This window comes from Oncorhynchus mykiss, chromosome 1 (assembly GCF_013265735.2).
Source record: "Oncorhynchus mykiss isolate Arlee chromosome 1, USDA_OmykA_1.1, whole genome shotgun sequence".
NCBI lineage: Eukaryota > Metazoa > Chordata > Actinopteri > Salmoniformes > Salmonidae > Oncorhynchus > Oncorhynchus mykiss.
Window position 1 is genome coordinate 93,240,968 of NC_048565.1, and position 17,500 is coordinate 93,258,467.

Genomic DNA, 17,500 nt, shown 5'->3' on the forward strand with positions numbered 1-17,500 from the left:
TAAAAATGAAATATCATTCAGACCCTTTACTAAGGACTTTGCTGTATCACCCTTGGTAGTGATTACAGCCTAGAGTCTTCTTGGGTATGACGCTACAAGCTTGGCACACCTGTATTTGGGGAGCTTCTCCCATTCTTCTCTGCAGATCCTCTCAAGCTCTGTCAGGTTGGATGGGGAGCGTTGCTGCACAACTATTTTCAGGTCTCTTCAGAGATGTTCGATAGGGTTCAAGTCTGGGTTCTGGCTGGGCCACTCAAGGACATTCAGAGACTTCTCTCGAAGCCACTCCTGCGTTGACTTGGCTGTGTGCTTAGGTCCGTTGTCCTGTTGGAAAGTGAACCTTCGCCCCAGTCTGAGGTCCTGAGCGCTCTGGAGCAGGTTGTCATCAAGGATCTCTCTGTACTTTGCTCCGTTCATTTTCCCTCAATCCTGACCAGTCTCCCTGCCGCTGAAAAACATCCCCACAACATGATGCTGCCACCACCGTGCTTCACCGTAGGGATGGTGCCAGGTTTCCTCCAGACGTGACGCTTGGCATTCAGGCCAAAGAGTTGAATCTTGGTTTCATCAGACCAGAGAATCTTGTTTCTCATGGTCCGAGTTTTTAGGTGCCTTTAGGCAAACTCCAAGCAGGCTGTCATGTGCCTTTTACTGAGGAGTGGCTTCCGTCTGGCCACTCTACCATAAAGGCTTGATTTGTTGGGGGCTGCAGAGGTGGTTGTCCTTCTGGAAGGTTCTCCTATCTCCACAGAGGAACTCTAGAGCTCTGTCAGAGTGACCATTCGGTTCTTGGTCACCTCCCTGACCATACATTTGAAAACCTTTCTAAAAATCTGTTTTTGCTATTTCATTATGGAGTATTGTGTGTAGATTGATTTGATAAAAAAAAAATTGAAACCATTTGAGACTAAGGCTGTAATGTTACAAAATCTGGAAAAAGTTCTGAATACTTTTCCGAAGGGGCGGCAAGTTCAAACCCCCAAGCTGACAAGGTACAAATCTGTCGTTCTGCCCCTGAACAGGCAGTAAACCCACTGTTCCTAGGCCGTCATTGAAAATAAGAATTTGTTCTTAACTGACTTGCCTAGTTAAATAAAGGTTAAATAAAAATGTATACTAATAGAAAAAAACATAATACAAAAATAGTATTTACACACTTTTGACAGTGGGGCAAAAAAAAGTATTTAGTCAGCCACCAATTGTGCAAGTTCTCCCAATTGTGCAAGTTCTCCCACTTAAAAAGATGAGAGAGGCCTGTAATTTTCATCATAGGTACACTTCAACTAAGACAGACAAAATGAGGAAAAAAAATCAAATTATGGTGGAAAATAAGTATTTGGTCAATAACAAAAGTTTATCTCAATACTTTGTTATATACCCTTTGTTGGCAATGACAGAGGTCAAACATTTTCTGTAAGTCTCCTCTAGAGCAGTGATGTTTTGGGGCTGTTGCTGGGCAACACGGACTTTCAACTCCCTCCAAAGATTTTCTATGGGGTTGAGATCTGGAGACTGGCTAGGGAGAACTTGCACAATTGGTGGCTGACTAAATACTTTTTTTGCCCAACTGTACATATCATATTCTTATATACGGCTCAGTTAGAATCAATCTGTGACACAATGTTTTTTTTAATCTGTTTTTCAAAGCTAAACTTGTTTTTTTTTCCCCCGAGTAACCTCGGGGATACGGCTTTTCACGCACGACATAGCCTGTGTGTCCTGTTCTCACCCTCTTCAGAGACATGGTTCTGCTACGGGATAAGGCTTTTCACCCACGACAACCTGTGTGTTCTGTTCTCCCATACCCTATTCAGAGACATGGTTCTGCTGCAGTGTTTTTACAGTGGTGACCACAGGGCCAGAAGAAAATGCCATGACCCATACACAGTGATCCCCACCCTCCCAGTTTATTGTTCAGACAATAGGGAAAGTCAGGCTTTATACCATATAGAGATACATATCAGTGGGGGCTGGTGGAGAGAGGAATCAGAGGACGGGATCACTGTACTGTGTTTGATACATTTCCATTCATTCCATTGCAGCCATTTACAATGAACCTGTCCTCCTATTTAAAGTGACACCAACCTCCACTGGTACCATTCTGATTGGTTGCCTAGATGCAGCTTAGTGTCTGTCTTAATTCAAACCCTTTAAGGTCCCGGGGTTTCTACTAAGATAATATGTGGAATTGTTTTAAGACAATATCCATGTCTGGGGATGTCGGGAGATGATGTGGAAACCAGCCACTAGGGGCAACAGTGAGCGCTGTTACCTTCAAGTAGGTTCTGGTTTTGTTAGTGCAATGTGGACAGGGATGGCGGATGGTCGTAAGCATCTGACCGGGAGACCCTTGGAGCGGCGCACAATTGGCCCAGCGTCGTTCGGGTTAGGGGAGGGTTTGGGCCAGCCGGGATTTCTTTGTCTCATCGTGGCCTAGCGACTACTTGTGGCGGGCCGGGCCCCTGTTGGACGGTGTTACCTCTGACAAATTGGTGCGGCTGGCTTCCGGGGTTAAGCGATTAGTGTCAGGAAGCAGTGCGACCAATAACAAGAAGTAATTAAGACGGACAAAAGAACACAGACACTGGACAGAGGAACTCTGCCTAGAAGGCCAGCATCCCGGAGTCGCCTCTTCACTGTTGACGTTGAGACTGGTGTTTTGCGGGTACTATTTCATGAAGCTGCCAATTGAGGACTTGTGAGGTGTCTGTTTCTCAAACTAGACACTCTAATGTACTTGTCCTCTTGTTCAGTTGTGCACCGGGGCCTCCAACTCAGCCAGTTTGATCTGTTCTGTGAAGGGAGTAGTACACAGCGTTGTACAAGATCTTCAGTTTCTTGGCAATTTCTCGCATGGAATAGCCTTCATTTCTCAGAACAAGAAGAGATTGACGAATTTCAGAAGACATTTCTTTGTTTCTGGCCAGTTTGAGCCTGTAATTGAACCCACAGACGCTGATGCTCCAGATACTCAACTAGTCTAAAGAAGGCCCGTTTTATTGCTTCTTTAATCAGACCAACAGTTTTCAGCTGTGCTAACATAATTGCAAAATGGTTTTCTAATGATCAATTAGCCTTTTAAAATGATAAACTTGGATTAGCTAACACAACCTTGCCATTGGAACACAAGAGTGAAGGTTGCTGATAATGGGCCTCTGTACGTCTATGTAGATATTCCATTCAGCTACAATAGTCATTTACAACATTAACAATGTCTACACTGTATTTCTGATCAATTTGATGTTATTTTAATGGACAAAAAATGTGCTTTTCTTTCAAAAACAAGGACATTTCTAAGTGACCTTGAAGTTTTTAACGGTAGAGTCAGTCTAACCTGCCATGCGATGAGGTCTTTCAGTGTTTATTTATTTTACCTTTATTTAACCAGGCAAGTCAGTTAAGAACAAATTCTTATTTTCAATGACGGCCTGGGAACAGTGGGTTAACTGCCTGTTCAGGGGCAGAACGACAGATTTGTACCTTGTCAGCTCGGGGGTTTGAACTCGCAACCTTCCGGTTACTAGTCCAACGCTCTAACCACTAGGCTACCCTGCCGCCCGAGTGTGTGTGTTTGTGTGTGTCAGTCTAACCTGCCATGTGATGAGGTCTTTCAGTGTGTTTGTGTGTGTCAGTCTAACCTGCCATGTGATGAGGTCTTTCAGTGTGTGTGTGTGTGTCAGTCTAACCTGCCATGCGATGAGGTCTTTCAGTGTGTGTGTGTGTGTGTGTCAGTCTAACCTGCCATGTGATGAGGTCTTTCAGTGTGTGTGTGTGTGTCAGTCTAACCTGCCATGCGATGAGGTCTTTCAGTGTGTGTGTGAGTGTGTCAGTCTAACCTGCCATGTGATGAGGTCTTTCAGTGTGTGTGTGTCAGTCTAACCTGCCATGCGATGAGGTCTTTCAGTGTGTGTGTGTCAGTCTAACCTGCCATGCGATGAGGTCTTTCAGTGTGTGTGTGTCAGTCTAACCTGCCATGCGATGAGGTCTTTCAGTGTGTTTGTCAGTCTAACCTGCCATGTGATGAGGTCTTTCAGTGTGTGTGTCAGTCTAACCTGCCATGCGATGAGGTCTTTCAGTGTGTGTGTCAGTCTAACCTGCCATGTGATGAGGTCTTTCAGTGTGTGTGTGTGTCAGTCTAACCTGCCATGCGATGAGGTCTTTCAGTGTGTGTGTGTGTGTGTGTGTGTGTGTGTGTGTGTGTCAGTCTAACCTGCCATGCGATGAGGTCTTTCAGTGTGTGTGTGTGTCAGTCTAACCTGCCATGCGATGAGGTCTTTCAGTGTGTGTGTGTGTGTGTGTGTGTGTGTGTGTGTGTGTGTGTGTGTCAGTCTAACCTGCCATGCGATGAGGTCTTTCAGTGTGTGTGTGTGTGTGTCAGTCTAACCTGCCATGCGATGAGGTCTTTCAGTGTGTGTGTGTGTGTGTCAGTCTAACCTGCCATGCGATGAGGTCTTTCAGTGTGTGTGTCAGTCTAACCTGCCATGTGATGAGGTCTTTCAGTGTGTGTGTGTGTGTGTGTCAGTCTAACCTGCCATGCGATGAGGTCTTTCAGTGTGTGTGTGTGTGTGTGTGTGTGTCAGTCTAACCTGCCATGCGATGAGGTCTTTCAGTGTGTGTGTGTCAGTCTAACCTGCCATGCGATGAGGTCTTTCAGTGTGTGTGTGTGGGTGTGTGTGTGTGTGTGTCAGTCTAACCTGCCATGCGATGATGTCTTTCAGTGTGTGTGTGTGTGTGTGTGTGTCAGTCTAACCTGCCATGTGATGAGGTCTTTCAGTGTGTGTGTGTGTCAGTCTAACCTGCCATGCGATGAGGTCTTTCAGTGTGTGTGTGTGTGTCAGTCTAACCTGCCATGTGATGAGGTCTTTCAGTGTGTGTGTGTGTGTCAGTCTAACTTTCAGTGTGTGTGTGTGTGTGTGTGTGTGTCAGTCTAACCTGCCATGCGATGAGGTCTTTCAGTGTGTGTGTGTCAGTCTAACCTGCCATGTGATGAGGTCTTTCAGTGTGTGTGTGTGTGTGTGTGTGTGTGTGTGTGTGTCAGTCTAACCTGCCATGCGATCAGGTCTTTCAGTTTGTCCAGTTTCTCCTGGTCCTCAGGGTGATCCCCCTGATACTTCTCTGTGAAGAATGCCTGGAGAGAGGAGAGGAGAGGGAAGAGAAGAGGAGAGGGGAGGGAAGAGAAGAGGAGGGGAGAGAAGAGAGGCGAGAGGAGAGGAGAGAGGCGAGAGGGGAGGAGAGGAGAGGAGAGGGGCGAGAGGGGGAGAGGGGCGAGGAGAGGAGAGAGGGGTGGAGAGGAGAGAAGAGAGAAGGGGAGAGGAGAGGAGAGGGGAGGGGAGGAGAGGGGAGATGGAAGATGAGGAGAGAGGAGAGGAGAGGAGTGGATAGGAGAGGAGGAGAGAGAGAGGAAAGTGGATAGGAGAGGATAGGAGAGAGGAGAGGGGGGAGGAGGAGAGGGGGGAGGAGGAGAGAGGAGAGAAGAGGATAGAGGAGAGGTGAGAAGAGGAGAGAGGAGAGGTGAGAGAGGAGAGGGAAGCGGGGAGAGAAGAGAGAGAGGAAAGTGGATAGGAGAGGAGAGAGGGTGGAGAGAGGAGAGGAGAGAAGAGGAGAGAGGAGTGGAGAGAGATGGGAGAGGGGAGAGAGGAGAGAGGATGGAGAGAGGAGAGGACAGAAGAGGAGAGACAAGTGGAGAGAGAGGGGAGAGGAGAGAAGAGGAGAGGGAGGAGAGGAGAGAGGGTGAAGAGGGGAGAGAGAGGAGAGGAGAGGAGACGTCAGAACTCATTACAGAAACAATCTTTTGTCTTCTGTATGAAGGTTGTATCTTCCTACAAGGGGAAGACGTTCCAAACCACTATGGTCAGATAGTTCAACCAAACCACTATGGTCAGATAGTTCAACCAAACCACTATGGTCAGATAGTTCAACCAAACCACTATGGTCAGATAGTTCAACCAAACCACTATGGTCAGATAGTTCAACCAAACCACTATGGTCAGATAGTTCAACCAAACCACTATGGTCAGATAGTTCAACCAAACCACTATGGTCAGATAGTTCAACCAAACCACTATGGTCAGATAGTTCAACCAAACCACTATGGTCAGATAGTTCAACCAAACCACTATGGTCAGATAGTTCAACCAAACCACTATGGTCAGATAGTTCAACCAAACCACTATGGTCAGATAGTTCAACCAAACCACTATGGTCAGATAGTTCAACCAAACCACTATGGTCAGATAGTTCAACCAAACCACTATGGTCAGATAGTTCAACCAAACCACTATGGTCAGATAGTTCAACCAAACCACTATGGTCAGATAGTTCAACCAAACCACTATGGTCAGATAGTTCAACCAAACCACTATGGTCAGATAGTTCAACCAAACCACTATGGTCAGATAGTTCAACCAAACCACGGTTATGTTTGGTCCACAATAAATAACTAAAGCTGTATTAGCTAAGTAAGGTACACACACACACACACACACACACACACACACACACACACACACACACACACACACACTACCTTCTCGTAGTTGGTGAAACCGCCCATGACAGCGGGGTCCACGATGCCGTTGAGCAGCATGGAGAGGGGGTTGATGGGAAGGTTGGAGTCGTTCAGGTGACGCTGCACCATGTTGCTGATCTTCTCATTGGTCAGTTGCATCGTCTCCATGGCATTCTCCAATGGGCTGATCTCCTCCTGAACACAGGAAGCAGGAAGTAAAAGAAGGTTATACGTTCTGATTGATTTCCGGTTGAGGTCCATCTGTGAGTGAGAGACATTTAAACACCAATCTACAGGGACATTATAGGGAACCTGAGGGGCTACCTGAGGGGTTCTGATTGTCTGAATCTCTGGGACAGACGAGTGACGACAACGGCAGAACATGTGTGGATTGTCTTGAGTAAATTACAGTTTATAGATTTTTTTTCCCCCCAACCTAAATTTAGAAGGATCTGTGTGACTGCCTGGCAGGGTGACAAATCTCCAATCTGCGGTGAAACCCGAGCCTGGCTAGCCTCTTTAAGACCGGCATCAGATGGAAGGATTTACAGAGACTATGGAATCTATTCGTTCTGGATTGCTGACGTGGGAACATTGACTTTACATGTCAGTCACGATGTAACACTGAACCGTACAGGACCTGCCCTGTTCACACCTCATCTGGGTAACTATAAACCGTGGGTTCAGGACCTGCCCTGTTCACACCTCATCTGGGTGACTATAAACCGTGGGTTCAGGACCTGCCCTGTTCACACCTCATCTGGGTGACTATATACCGTGGGTTCAGGACCTGCCCTGTTCCCACCTCATCTGGGTGACTATATACTGTGGGTTCAGGACCTGCCCTGTTCACGCCTCATCTGGGTGACTATATACCGTGGGTTCAGGACCTGCCCTGTTTCCACCTCATCTGGGTGACTTTATACTGCGGGTTCAGGACCTGCCCTGTTCACGCCTCATCTGGGTGACTATATACCGTGGGTTCAGGACCTGCCCTGTTTCCAACTCATCTGGGTGACTATATACCGTGGGTTCAGGACCTGCCCTGTTCACGCCTCATCTGGGTGACTATAAACCGTGGGTTCAGGACCTGCCCTGTTCACACCTCATCTGGGTGACTATATACCGTGGGTTCAGGACCTGCCCTGTTTCCAACTCATCTGGGTGACTATATACTGTGGGTTCAGGACCTGCCCTGTTCACGCCTCATCTGGGTGACTATATACTGTGGGTTCAGGACCTGCCCTGTTCACGCCTCATCTGGGTGACTATATACTGTGGGTTCAGGACCTGCCCTGTTCACGCCTCATCTGGGTGACTATATACTGTGGGTTCAGGACCTGCCCTGTTCCCACCTCATCTGGATGACTATATACTGTGGGTTCAGGACCTGCCCTGTTCACGCCTCATCTGGGTGACTATATACCGTGGGTTCAGGACCTGCCCTGTTTCCAACTCATCTGGGTGACTATATACTGTGGGTTCAGGACCTGCCCTGTTCACACCTCATCTGGGTAACTATAAACCGTGGGTTCAGGACCTGCCCTGTTCACACCTCATCTGGGTAACTATAAACCGTGGGTTCAGGACCTGCCCTGTTTCCAACTCATCTGGGTGACTATATACCGTGGGTTCAGGACCTGCCCTGTTCACACCTCATCTGGGTGACTATAAACCGTGGGTTCAGGACCTGCCCTGTTCACGCCTCATCTGGGTGACTATATACCGTGGGTTCAGGACCTGCCCTGTTCACAGCTCATCTGGTGACTATAAACCGTGGGTTCAGGACCTGCCCTGTTCACGCCTCATCTGGTGGGACACAGACACACACTCACCTTGGAGACAGACCTGACACAGACACACACTCACCTTGGAGACAGACCTGATGCCGACACACACTCACCATGGAGACAGACCTGACGCCGACACACACTCACCTTGGAGACAGACTTGACGTTGATACACACTCACCTTGGAGACAAACCTGACGTCGACACAGACACACACTCACCTTGGAGACAGACCTGACGTCGACACACACTCACCTTGGAGACAGACCTGACGTCGACACAGGCACACACTCACCGTGGAGACAGACCTGACGTCGACACAGGCACACACTCACCGTGGAGACAGACCTGACGTCGACACACACTCACCTTGGAGACAGACCTTACGTCGACACACACTCACCTTGGAGACAGACCTGACGTCGACACACACTCACCTTGGAGACAGACCTTACGTCGACACACACTCACCTTGGAGACAGACCTTACGTCGACACAGACACATACTCACCTTGGAGACAGACCTGACGTCGACACAGACACACACTCACCTTGGAGACAGACCTGACGTCGACACACACTCACCTTGGAGACAGACCTGACGTCGACACAGACACACACTCACCTTGGAGACAGACCTGACGTCGACACAGGCACACACTCACCGTGGAGACAGACCTGACGTCGACACACACTCACCTTGGAGACAGACCTGACGTCGACACACACTCACCGTGGAGACAGACCTGACGTCGACACAGACACACACTCACCTTGGAGACAGACCTGACGTTGACACACACTCACCGTGGAGACAGACCTGACGTCGACACAGACACACACTCACCGTGGAGACAGACCTGACGTCGACACACACTCACCTTGGAGACAGACCTGACGTCGACACACACTCACCGTGGAGACAGACCTGACGTCGAACCATCTCAGGATCCCAGGCAGTTTGTAGGCCGTGGTGTAAGTGGTTCGCTCGATCCACATGTTCTGGAAAAAGACAATAAAACACGATACAAGAGAAGAAGAAGCTGTAAAGAGTTTTTTTGTCTCCACGGAGATGAACAAACGACCGGTGCTTTCAGTATGACAGACAGGAGCACTTAGAATAGAGACAGATAACGGTTGTTCTTTCCTGCTATGGCTTTACAGATCCAACATTTCCTGTTGATGTTAAATGTACAAGAGAGGAAATGGTTGTTGAGTTAAAGTCCAACTGTTGGGGCTGGAAACACAATAGTAGGTGTGTGTGTGGTGTGTCTGTGTGTGGTGTGTGTGTGTGTGTGTCTGTGTGTGTGGTGTGTCTGTGTGTGTGTGTGTGTGTGTGTGTGTGGTGTGTGGTGTGTGTGTGTGGTGTGTGTGTGTGTGTGTGTGGTGTGTGTGTGTGTGTGTCTGTGTGTGTGTGTGTGTGTGTGGTGTGTGTGTGCGTGTGTGTGTATGTGTGTGTGTGTGTGTATGTGTGTGGGTATGTGCGTGTGTGTGTGCGTGTGTGTGTGCGTGTGGTGTGTCTGTGTGTGTGTGTGTGTGTGTGTAATGAAAGGGATTCTCCAGTACATCACATCATCCACACTAATAGAAATAACCCAGACAGTGTTTACAGGACGACTCCTAGAAGAGACAACTGAGACAAAACATGTTGTTCTTTCCTGTACCTTTTTTTACAGAAAGACTTGTTGGGTTAAAGGTCGAGGAGGGGGACTAGAACAGGTTAAAGGTCAGAGAGAACCAGACTGCTGGTGTAGTGGAGGATGACTACAACATGTTGTTAGGTTAAAGGTCAGAGAACCAGACTGCTGGTGTAGTGGAGGAGGACTACAACATGTTGTTGGGTTAAAGGTCAGAGAGAACCAGACTGCTGGTGTAGTGGAGGAGGACTACAACATGTTGTTGGGTTAAAGGTCAGAGAACCAGACTGCTGGTGTAGTGGAGGAGGACTACAACATGTTGTTAGGTTAAAGGTCAGAGAACCAGACTGCTGGTGTAGTGGAGGATGACTACAACATGTTGTTAGGTTAAAGGTCAGAGAACCAGACTGCTGGTGTAGTGGAGGAGGACTACAACATGTTGTTAGGTTAAAGGTCAGAGAACCAGACTGCTGGTGTAGTGGAGGAGGACTACAACATGTTGTTAGGTTAAAGGTCAGAGAACCAGACTGCTGGTGTAGTGGAGGATGACTACAACATGTTGTTAGGTTAAAGGTCAGAGAACCAGACTGCTGGTGTAGTGGAGGAGGACTACAACATGTTGTTAGGTTAAAGGTCAGAGAGAACCAGACTGCTGGTGTAGTGGAGGAGGACTACAACATGTTGTTAGGTTAAAGGTCAGAGAACCAGACTGCTGGTGTAGTGGAGGAGGACTACAACATGTTGTTAGGTTAAAGGTCAGAGAACCAGACTGCTGGTGTAGTGGAGGAGGACTACAACATGTTGTTAGGTTAAAGGTCAGAGAACCAGACTGCTGGTGTAGTGGAGGATGACTACAACATGTTGTTAGGTTAAAGGTCAGAGAACCAGACTGCTGGTGTAGTGGAGGAGGACTACAACATGTTGTTAGGTTAAAGGTCAGAGAGAACCAGACTGCTGGTGTAGTGGAGGAGGACTACAACATGTTGTTAGGTTAAAGGTCAGAGAGAACCAGACTGCTGGTGTAGTGGAGGAGGACTACAACATGTTGTTAGGTTAAAGGTCAGAGAACCAGACTGCTGGTGTAGTGGAGGAGGACTACAACATGTTGTTAGGTTAAAGGTCAGAGAGAACCAGACTGCTGGTGTAGTGGAGGAGGACTATAACATGTTGTTAGGTTAAAGGTCAGAGAACCAGACTGCTGGTGTAGTGGAGGAGGACTATAACATGTTGTTAGGTTAAAGGTCAGAGAACCAGACTGCTGGTGTAGTGGAGGAGGACTACAACATGTTGTTAGGTTAAAGGTCAGAGAACCAGACTGCTGGTGTAGTGGAGGATGACTACAACATGTTGTTAGGTTAAAGGTCAGAGAACCAGACTGCTGGTGTAGTGGAGGAGGACTACAACATGTTGTTGGGTTAAAGGTCAGAGAACCAGACTGCTGGTGTAGTGGAGGAGGACTACAACATGTTGTTAGGTTAAAGGTCAGAGAACCAGACTGCTGGTGTAGTGGAGGAGGACTACAACATGTTGTTAGGTTAAAGGTCAGAGAACCAGACTGCTGGTGTAGTGGAGGAGGACTACAACATGTTGTTAGGTTAAAGGTCAGAGAGAACCAGACTGCTGGTGTAGTGGAGGAGGACTACAACATGTTGTTAGGTTAAAGGTCAGAGAACCAGACTGCTGGTGTAGTGGAGGAGGACTACAACATGTTGTTGGGTTAAAGGTCAGAGAGAACCAGACTGCTGGTGTAGTGGAGGAGGACTACAACATGTTGTTAGGTTAAAGGTCAGAGAACCAGACTGCTGGTGTAGTGGAGGAGGACTACAACATGTTGTTAGGTTAAAGGTCAGAGAGAACCAGACTGCTGGTGTAGTGGAGGAGGACTACAACATGTTGTTAGGTTAAAGGTCAGAGAACCAGACTGCTGGTGTAGTGGAGGAGGACTACAACATGTTGTTAGGTTAAAGGTCAGAGAGAACCAGACTGCTGGTGTAGTGGAGGAGGACTACAACATGTTGTTAGGTTAAAGGTCAGAGAACCAGACTGCTGGTGTAGTGGAGGAGGACTACAACATGTTGTTAGGTTAAAGGTCAGAGAGAACCAGACTGCTGGTGTAGTGGAGGAGGACTATAACATGTTGTTAGGTTAAAGGTCAGAGAACCAGACTGCTGGTGTAGTGGAGGAGGACTACAACATGTTGTTGGGTTAAAGGTCAGAGAACCAGACTGCTGGTGTAGTGGAGGAGGACTACAACATGTTGTTGGGTTAAAGGTCAGAGAACCAGACTGCTGGTGTAGTGGAGGAGGACTACAACATGTTGTTAGGTTAAAGGTCAGAGAACCAGACTGCTGGTGTAGTGGAGGAGGACTACAACATGTTGTTAGGTTAAAGGTCAGAGAACCAGACTGCTGGTGTAGTGGAGGAGGACTACAACATGTTGTTAGGTTAAAGGTCAGAGAGAACCAGACTGCTGGTGTAGTGGAGGAGGACTACAACATGTTGTTAGGTTAAAGGTCAGAGAACCAGACTGCTGGTGTAGTGGAGGAGGACTACAACATGTTGTTAGGTTAAAGGTCAGAGAACCAGACTGCTGGTGTAGTGGAGGAGGACTACAACATGTTGTTAGGTTAAAGGTCAGAGAACCAGACTGCTGGTGTAGTGGAGGAGGACTACAACATGTTGTTAGGTTAAAGGTCAGAGAACCAGACTGCTGGTGTAGTGGAGGAGGACTACAACATGTTGTTAGGTTAAAGGTCAGAGAACCAGACTGCTGGTGTAGTGGAGGAGGACTACAACATGTTGTTAGGTTAAAGGTCAGAGAGAACCAGACTGCTGGTGTAGTGGAGGAGGACTACAACATGTTGTTAGGTTAAAGGTCAGAGAACCAGACTGCTGGTGTAGTGGAGGACTACAACATGTTGTTGGGTTAAAGGTCAGAGAACCAGACTGCTGGTGTAGTGGAGGAGGACTACAACATGTTGTTAGGTTAAAGGTCAGAGAACCAGACTGCTGGTGTAGTGGAGGAGGACTACAACATGTTGTTAGGTTAAAGGTCAGAGAGAACCAGACTGCTGGTGTAGAGGAGGACGACTACAACATGTTGTTAGGTTAAAGGTCATAGAACCAGACTGCTGGTGTAGTGGAGGAGGACTACAACATGTTGTTAGGTTAAAGGTCAGAGAACCAGACTGCTGGTGTAGTGGAGGAGGACTACAACATGTTGTTAGGTTAAAGGTCAGAGAACCAGACTGCTGGTGTAGTGGAGGAGGACTACAACATGTTGTTAGGTTAAAGGTCAGAGAACCAGACTGCTGGTGTAGTGGAGGAGGACTACAACATGTTGTTAGGTTAAAGGTCAGAGAACCAGACTGCTGGTGTAGTGGAGGAGGACTACAACATGTTGTTAGGTTAAAGGTCAGAGAACCAGACTGCTGGTGTAGTGGAGGAGGACTACAACATGTTGTTAGGTTAAAGGTCAGAGAACCAGACTGCTGGTGTAGTGGAGGAGGACTACAACATGTTGTTAGGTTAAAGGTCAGAGAGAACCAGACTGCTGGTGTAGTGGAGGAGGACTACAACATGTTGTTAGGTTAAAGGTCAGAGAACCAGACTGCTGGTGTAGTGGAGGAGGACTACAACATGTTGTTAGGTTAAAGGTCAGAGAACCAGACTGCTGGTGTAGTGGAGGACTACAACATGTTGTTGGGTTAAAGGTCAGAGAACCAGACTGCTGGTGTAGTGGAGGATGACTACAACATGTTGTTCTTTCCTGTACCTTTTTTTACAGAAAGACTTGTTGGGTTAAAGGTCGAGGAGGGGGACTAGAACAGGTTAAAGGTCAGAGAGAACCAGACTGCTGGTGTAGTGGAGGAGGACTACAACATGTTGTTAGGTTAAAGGTCAGAGAACCAGACTGCTGGTGTAGTGGAGGAGGACTACAACATGTTGTTAGGTTAAAGGTCAGAGAACCAGACTGCTGGTGTAGTGGAGGAGGACTACAACATGTTGTTAGGTTAAAGGTCAGAGAACCAGACTGCTGGTGTAGTGGAGGAGGACTACAACATGTTGTTAGGTTAAAGGTCAGAGAGAACCAGACTGCTGGTGTAGTGGAGGAGGACTACAACATGTTGTTAGGTTAAAGGTCAGAGAACCAGACTGCTGGTGTAGTGGAGGAGGACTACAACATGTTGTTAGGTTAAAGGTCAGAGAACCAGACTGCTGGTGTAGTGGAGGAGGACTACAACATGTTGTTAGGTTAAAGGTCAGAGAACCAGACTGCTGGTGTAGTGGAGGAGGACTACAACATGTTGTTAGGTTAAAGGTCAGAGAACCAGACTGCTGGTGTAGTGGAGGAGGACTACAACATGTTGTTAGGTTAAAGGTCAGAGAACCAGACTGCTGGTGTAGTGGAGGAGGACTACAACATGTTGTTAGGTTAAAGGTCAGAGAACCAGACTGCTGGTGTAGTGGAGGAGGACTACAACATGTTGTTAGGTTAAAGGTCAGAGAACCAGACTGCTGGTGTAGTGGAGGAGGACTACAACATGTTGTTAGGTTAAAGGTCAGAGAACCAGACTGCTGGTGTAGTGGAGGAGGACTACAACATGTTGTTAGGTTAAAGGTCAGAGAACCAGACTGCTGGTGTAGTGGAGGAGGACTACAACATGTTGTTAGGTTAAAGGTCAGAGAACCAGACTGCTGGTGTAGTGGAGGAGGACTACAACATGTTGTTAGGTTAAAGGTCAGAGAACCAGACTGCTGGTGTAGTGGAGGAGGACTACAACATGTTGTTAGGTTAAAGGTCAGAGAACCAGACTGCTGGTGTAGTGGAGGAGGACTACAACATGTTGTTAGGTTAAAGGTCAGAGAACCAGACTGCTGGTGTAGTGGAGGAGGACTACAACATGTTGTTAGGTTAAAGGTCAGAGAGAACCAGACTGCTGGTGTAGTGGAGGAGGACTACAACATGTTGTTAGGTTAAAGGTCAGAGAACCAGACTGCTGGAGTAGTGGAGGAGGACTACAACATGTTGTTAGGTTAAAGGTCAGAGAGAACCAGACTGCTGGTGTAGTGGAGGAGGACTACAACATGTTGTTAGGTTAAAGGTCAGAGAACCAGACTGCTGGTGTAGTGGAGGAGGACTACAACATGTTGTTAGGTTAAAGGTCAGAGAACCAGACTGCTGGTGTAGTGGAGGAGGACTACAACATGTTGTTAGGTTAAAGGTCAGAGAACCAGACTGCTGGAGTAGTGGAGGAGGACTACAACATGTTGTTAGGTTAAAGGTCAGAGAACCAGACTGCTGGTGTAGTGGAGGAGGACTACAACATGTTGTTAGGTTAAAGGTCAGAGAACCAGACTGCTGGTGTAGTGGAGGAGGACTACAACATGTTGTTAGGTTAAAGGTCAGAGAACCAGACTGCTGGTGTAGTGGAGGAGGACTACAACATGTTGTTAGGTTAAAGGTCAGAGAACCAGACTGCTGGTGTAGTGGAGGAGGACTACAACATGTTGTTGGGTTAAAGGTCAGAGAACCAGACTGCTGGTGTAGTGGAGGAGGACTACAACATGTTGTTAGGTTAAAGGTCAGAGAACCAGACTGCTGGTGTAGTGGAGGAGGACTACAACATGTTGTTGGGTTAAAGGTCAGAGAACCAGACTGCTGGTGTAGAGGAGGATGACTACAACATGTTGTTAGGTTAAAGGTCAGAGAGAACCAGACTGCTGGTGTAGTGGAGGAGGACTACAACATGTTGTTAGGTTAAAGGTCAGAGAACCAGACTGCTGGTGTAGTGGAGGACTACAACATGTTGTTAGGTTAAAGGTCAGAGAGAACCAGACTGCTGGTGTAGTGGAGGAGGACTACAACATGTTGTTAGGTTAAAGGTCAGAGAACCAGACTGCTGGTGTAGTGGAGGAGGACTACAACATGTTGTTAGGTTAAAGTTCAGAGAACCAGACTGCTGGTGTAGTGGAGGAGGACTACAACATGTTGTTAGGTTAAAGGTCAGAGAACCAGACTGCTGGTGTAGTGGAGGAGGACTACAACATGTTGTTGGGTTAAAGGTCAGAGAGAACCAGACTGCTGGTGTAGTGGAGGAGGACTACAACATGTTGTTAGGTTAAAGGTCAGAGAACCAGACTGCTGGTGTAGTGGAGGAGGACTACAACATGTTGTTAGGTTAAAGGTCAGAGAACCAGACTGCTGGTGTAGTGGAGGAGGACTACAACATGTTGTTAGGTTAAAGGTCAGAGAACCAGACTGCTGGTGTAGTGGAGGAGGACTACAACATGTTGTTAGGTTAAAGGTCAGAGAACCAGACTGCTGGTGTAGTGGAGGAGGACTACAACATGTTGTTAGGTTAAAGGTCAGAGAACCAGACTGCTGGTGTAGTGGAGGAGGACTAGAACATGTTGTTAGGTTAAAGGTCATAGAACCAGACTGCCCACCCCTCATAGCCTGGTTCCTCTCTAGGTTTCTAATCTCCACCCGGCACAGCCAGAAGAGGACTGGCCACCACTCAGAGCCTGGTTCCTCTCTAGGTTTCTAATCTCCACCCGGCACAGCCAGAAGAGGACTGGCCACCCCTCAGAGCCTGGTTCCTCTCTAGGTTTCTAATCTCCACCCTGCACAGCGAGAAGAGGACTGGCCACCGCTCATAGCCTGGTTCCTCTCTAGGTTTCTAATCTCCACCTGGCACAACCAGAAGAGGACTGGCCACCCCTCATAGCCTGGTTCCTCTCTAGGTTTCTAATCTCCACCTGGCACAGCCAGAAGAGGACTGGCCACCCCTCAGAGCCTGGTTCCTCTCTAGGTTTATAATCTCCACCCGGCACAGCCAGAAGAGGACTGGCCACCCCTCAGAGCCTGGTTCCTCTCTAGGTTTATAATCTCCACCCGGCACAGCCAGAAGAGGACTGGCCACCCCTCAGAGCCTGGTTCCTCTCTAGGTTTATAATCTCAACCCGGCACAGCCAGAAGAGGACTGGCCCACCGCTCATAGCCTTGTTCCTCTCTAGGTTTCTTCCTAGAGTTCTGGCCTTTCTAGGGAGTTTTTCCTAGCCACCGTGCTTCTACACCTGCATTGCTTCATGTTTGGGGTTTTAGGCTGGGTTTCTGTACAGCACTTTGAGATATCAGCTTATGTAAGAAGGGCTATATAAATACATTTGATTGGATTTGATTGAGAAGAAAACCACAGGAAGTTAAAAATAATTAAAATAAAAGTGAATTTCCCTCCGGCTTCTTTCAAATCCCGTTCTATTGTTTTGTTCTCTCAGTGTATCAGAAGAAAGACCAGCATGCCCCTGTTAAGATGCTCACGTTTGTGTCTGATACTGAAGGTTAAGAAAGTTGATGAGCCACGATGTGTTTATAACCCTGTTTATAATGATGCATCACGACTCACGACTAAGACTGCATGATGGGCTACTAAACAAGATTAAGAAGGCTGATATTAGCTCCATGTCCCACAGACAGGGTTGACATATCGTTAACGTCAACATGTCAATGTATATTTATCACCTCTAAACGTTCTGGTGAGTGTTCTGTCACTGAGAACAGA

General features: G+C 47.6%; 1 protein-coding gene across 1 annotated transcript in view; it reads right to left on the reverse strand.

Annotated features, from left to right (window-relative positions):
- Positions 1 to 17,500, reverse strand: part of LOC110513667 (dedicator of cytokinesis protein 1) — a 527,949-nt gene that overhangs the window by 58,563 nt on the left and 451,886 nt on the right. The window contains exons 38-40 of the mRNA XM_036990103.1: positions 9,214 to 9,300; positions 6,527 to 6,703; positions 5,045 to 5,128 (exon numbers count right to left, since the gene is read on the reverse strand). Of these exons, the coding sequence (XP_036845998.1) occupies positions 5,045 to 5,128; positions 6,527 to 6,703; positions 9,214 to 9,300 (348 nt within the window). The remainder of the gene's footprint in view (positions 1 to 5,044; positions 5,129 to 6,526; positions 6,704 to 9,213; positions 9,301 to 17,500) is intronic.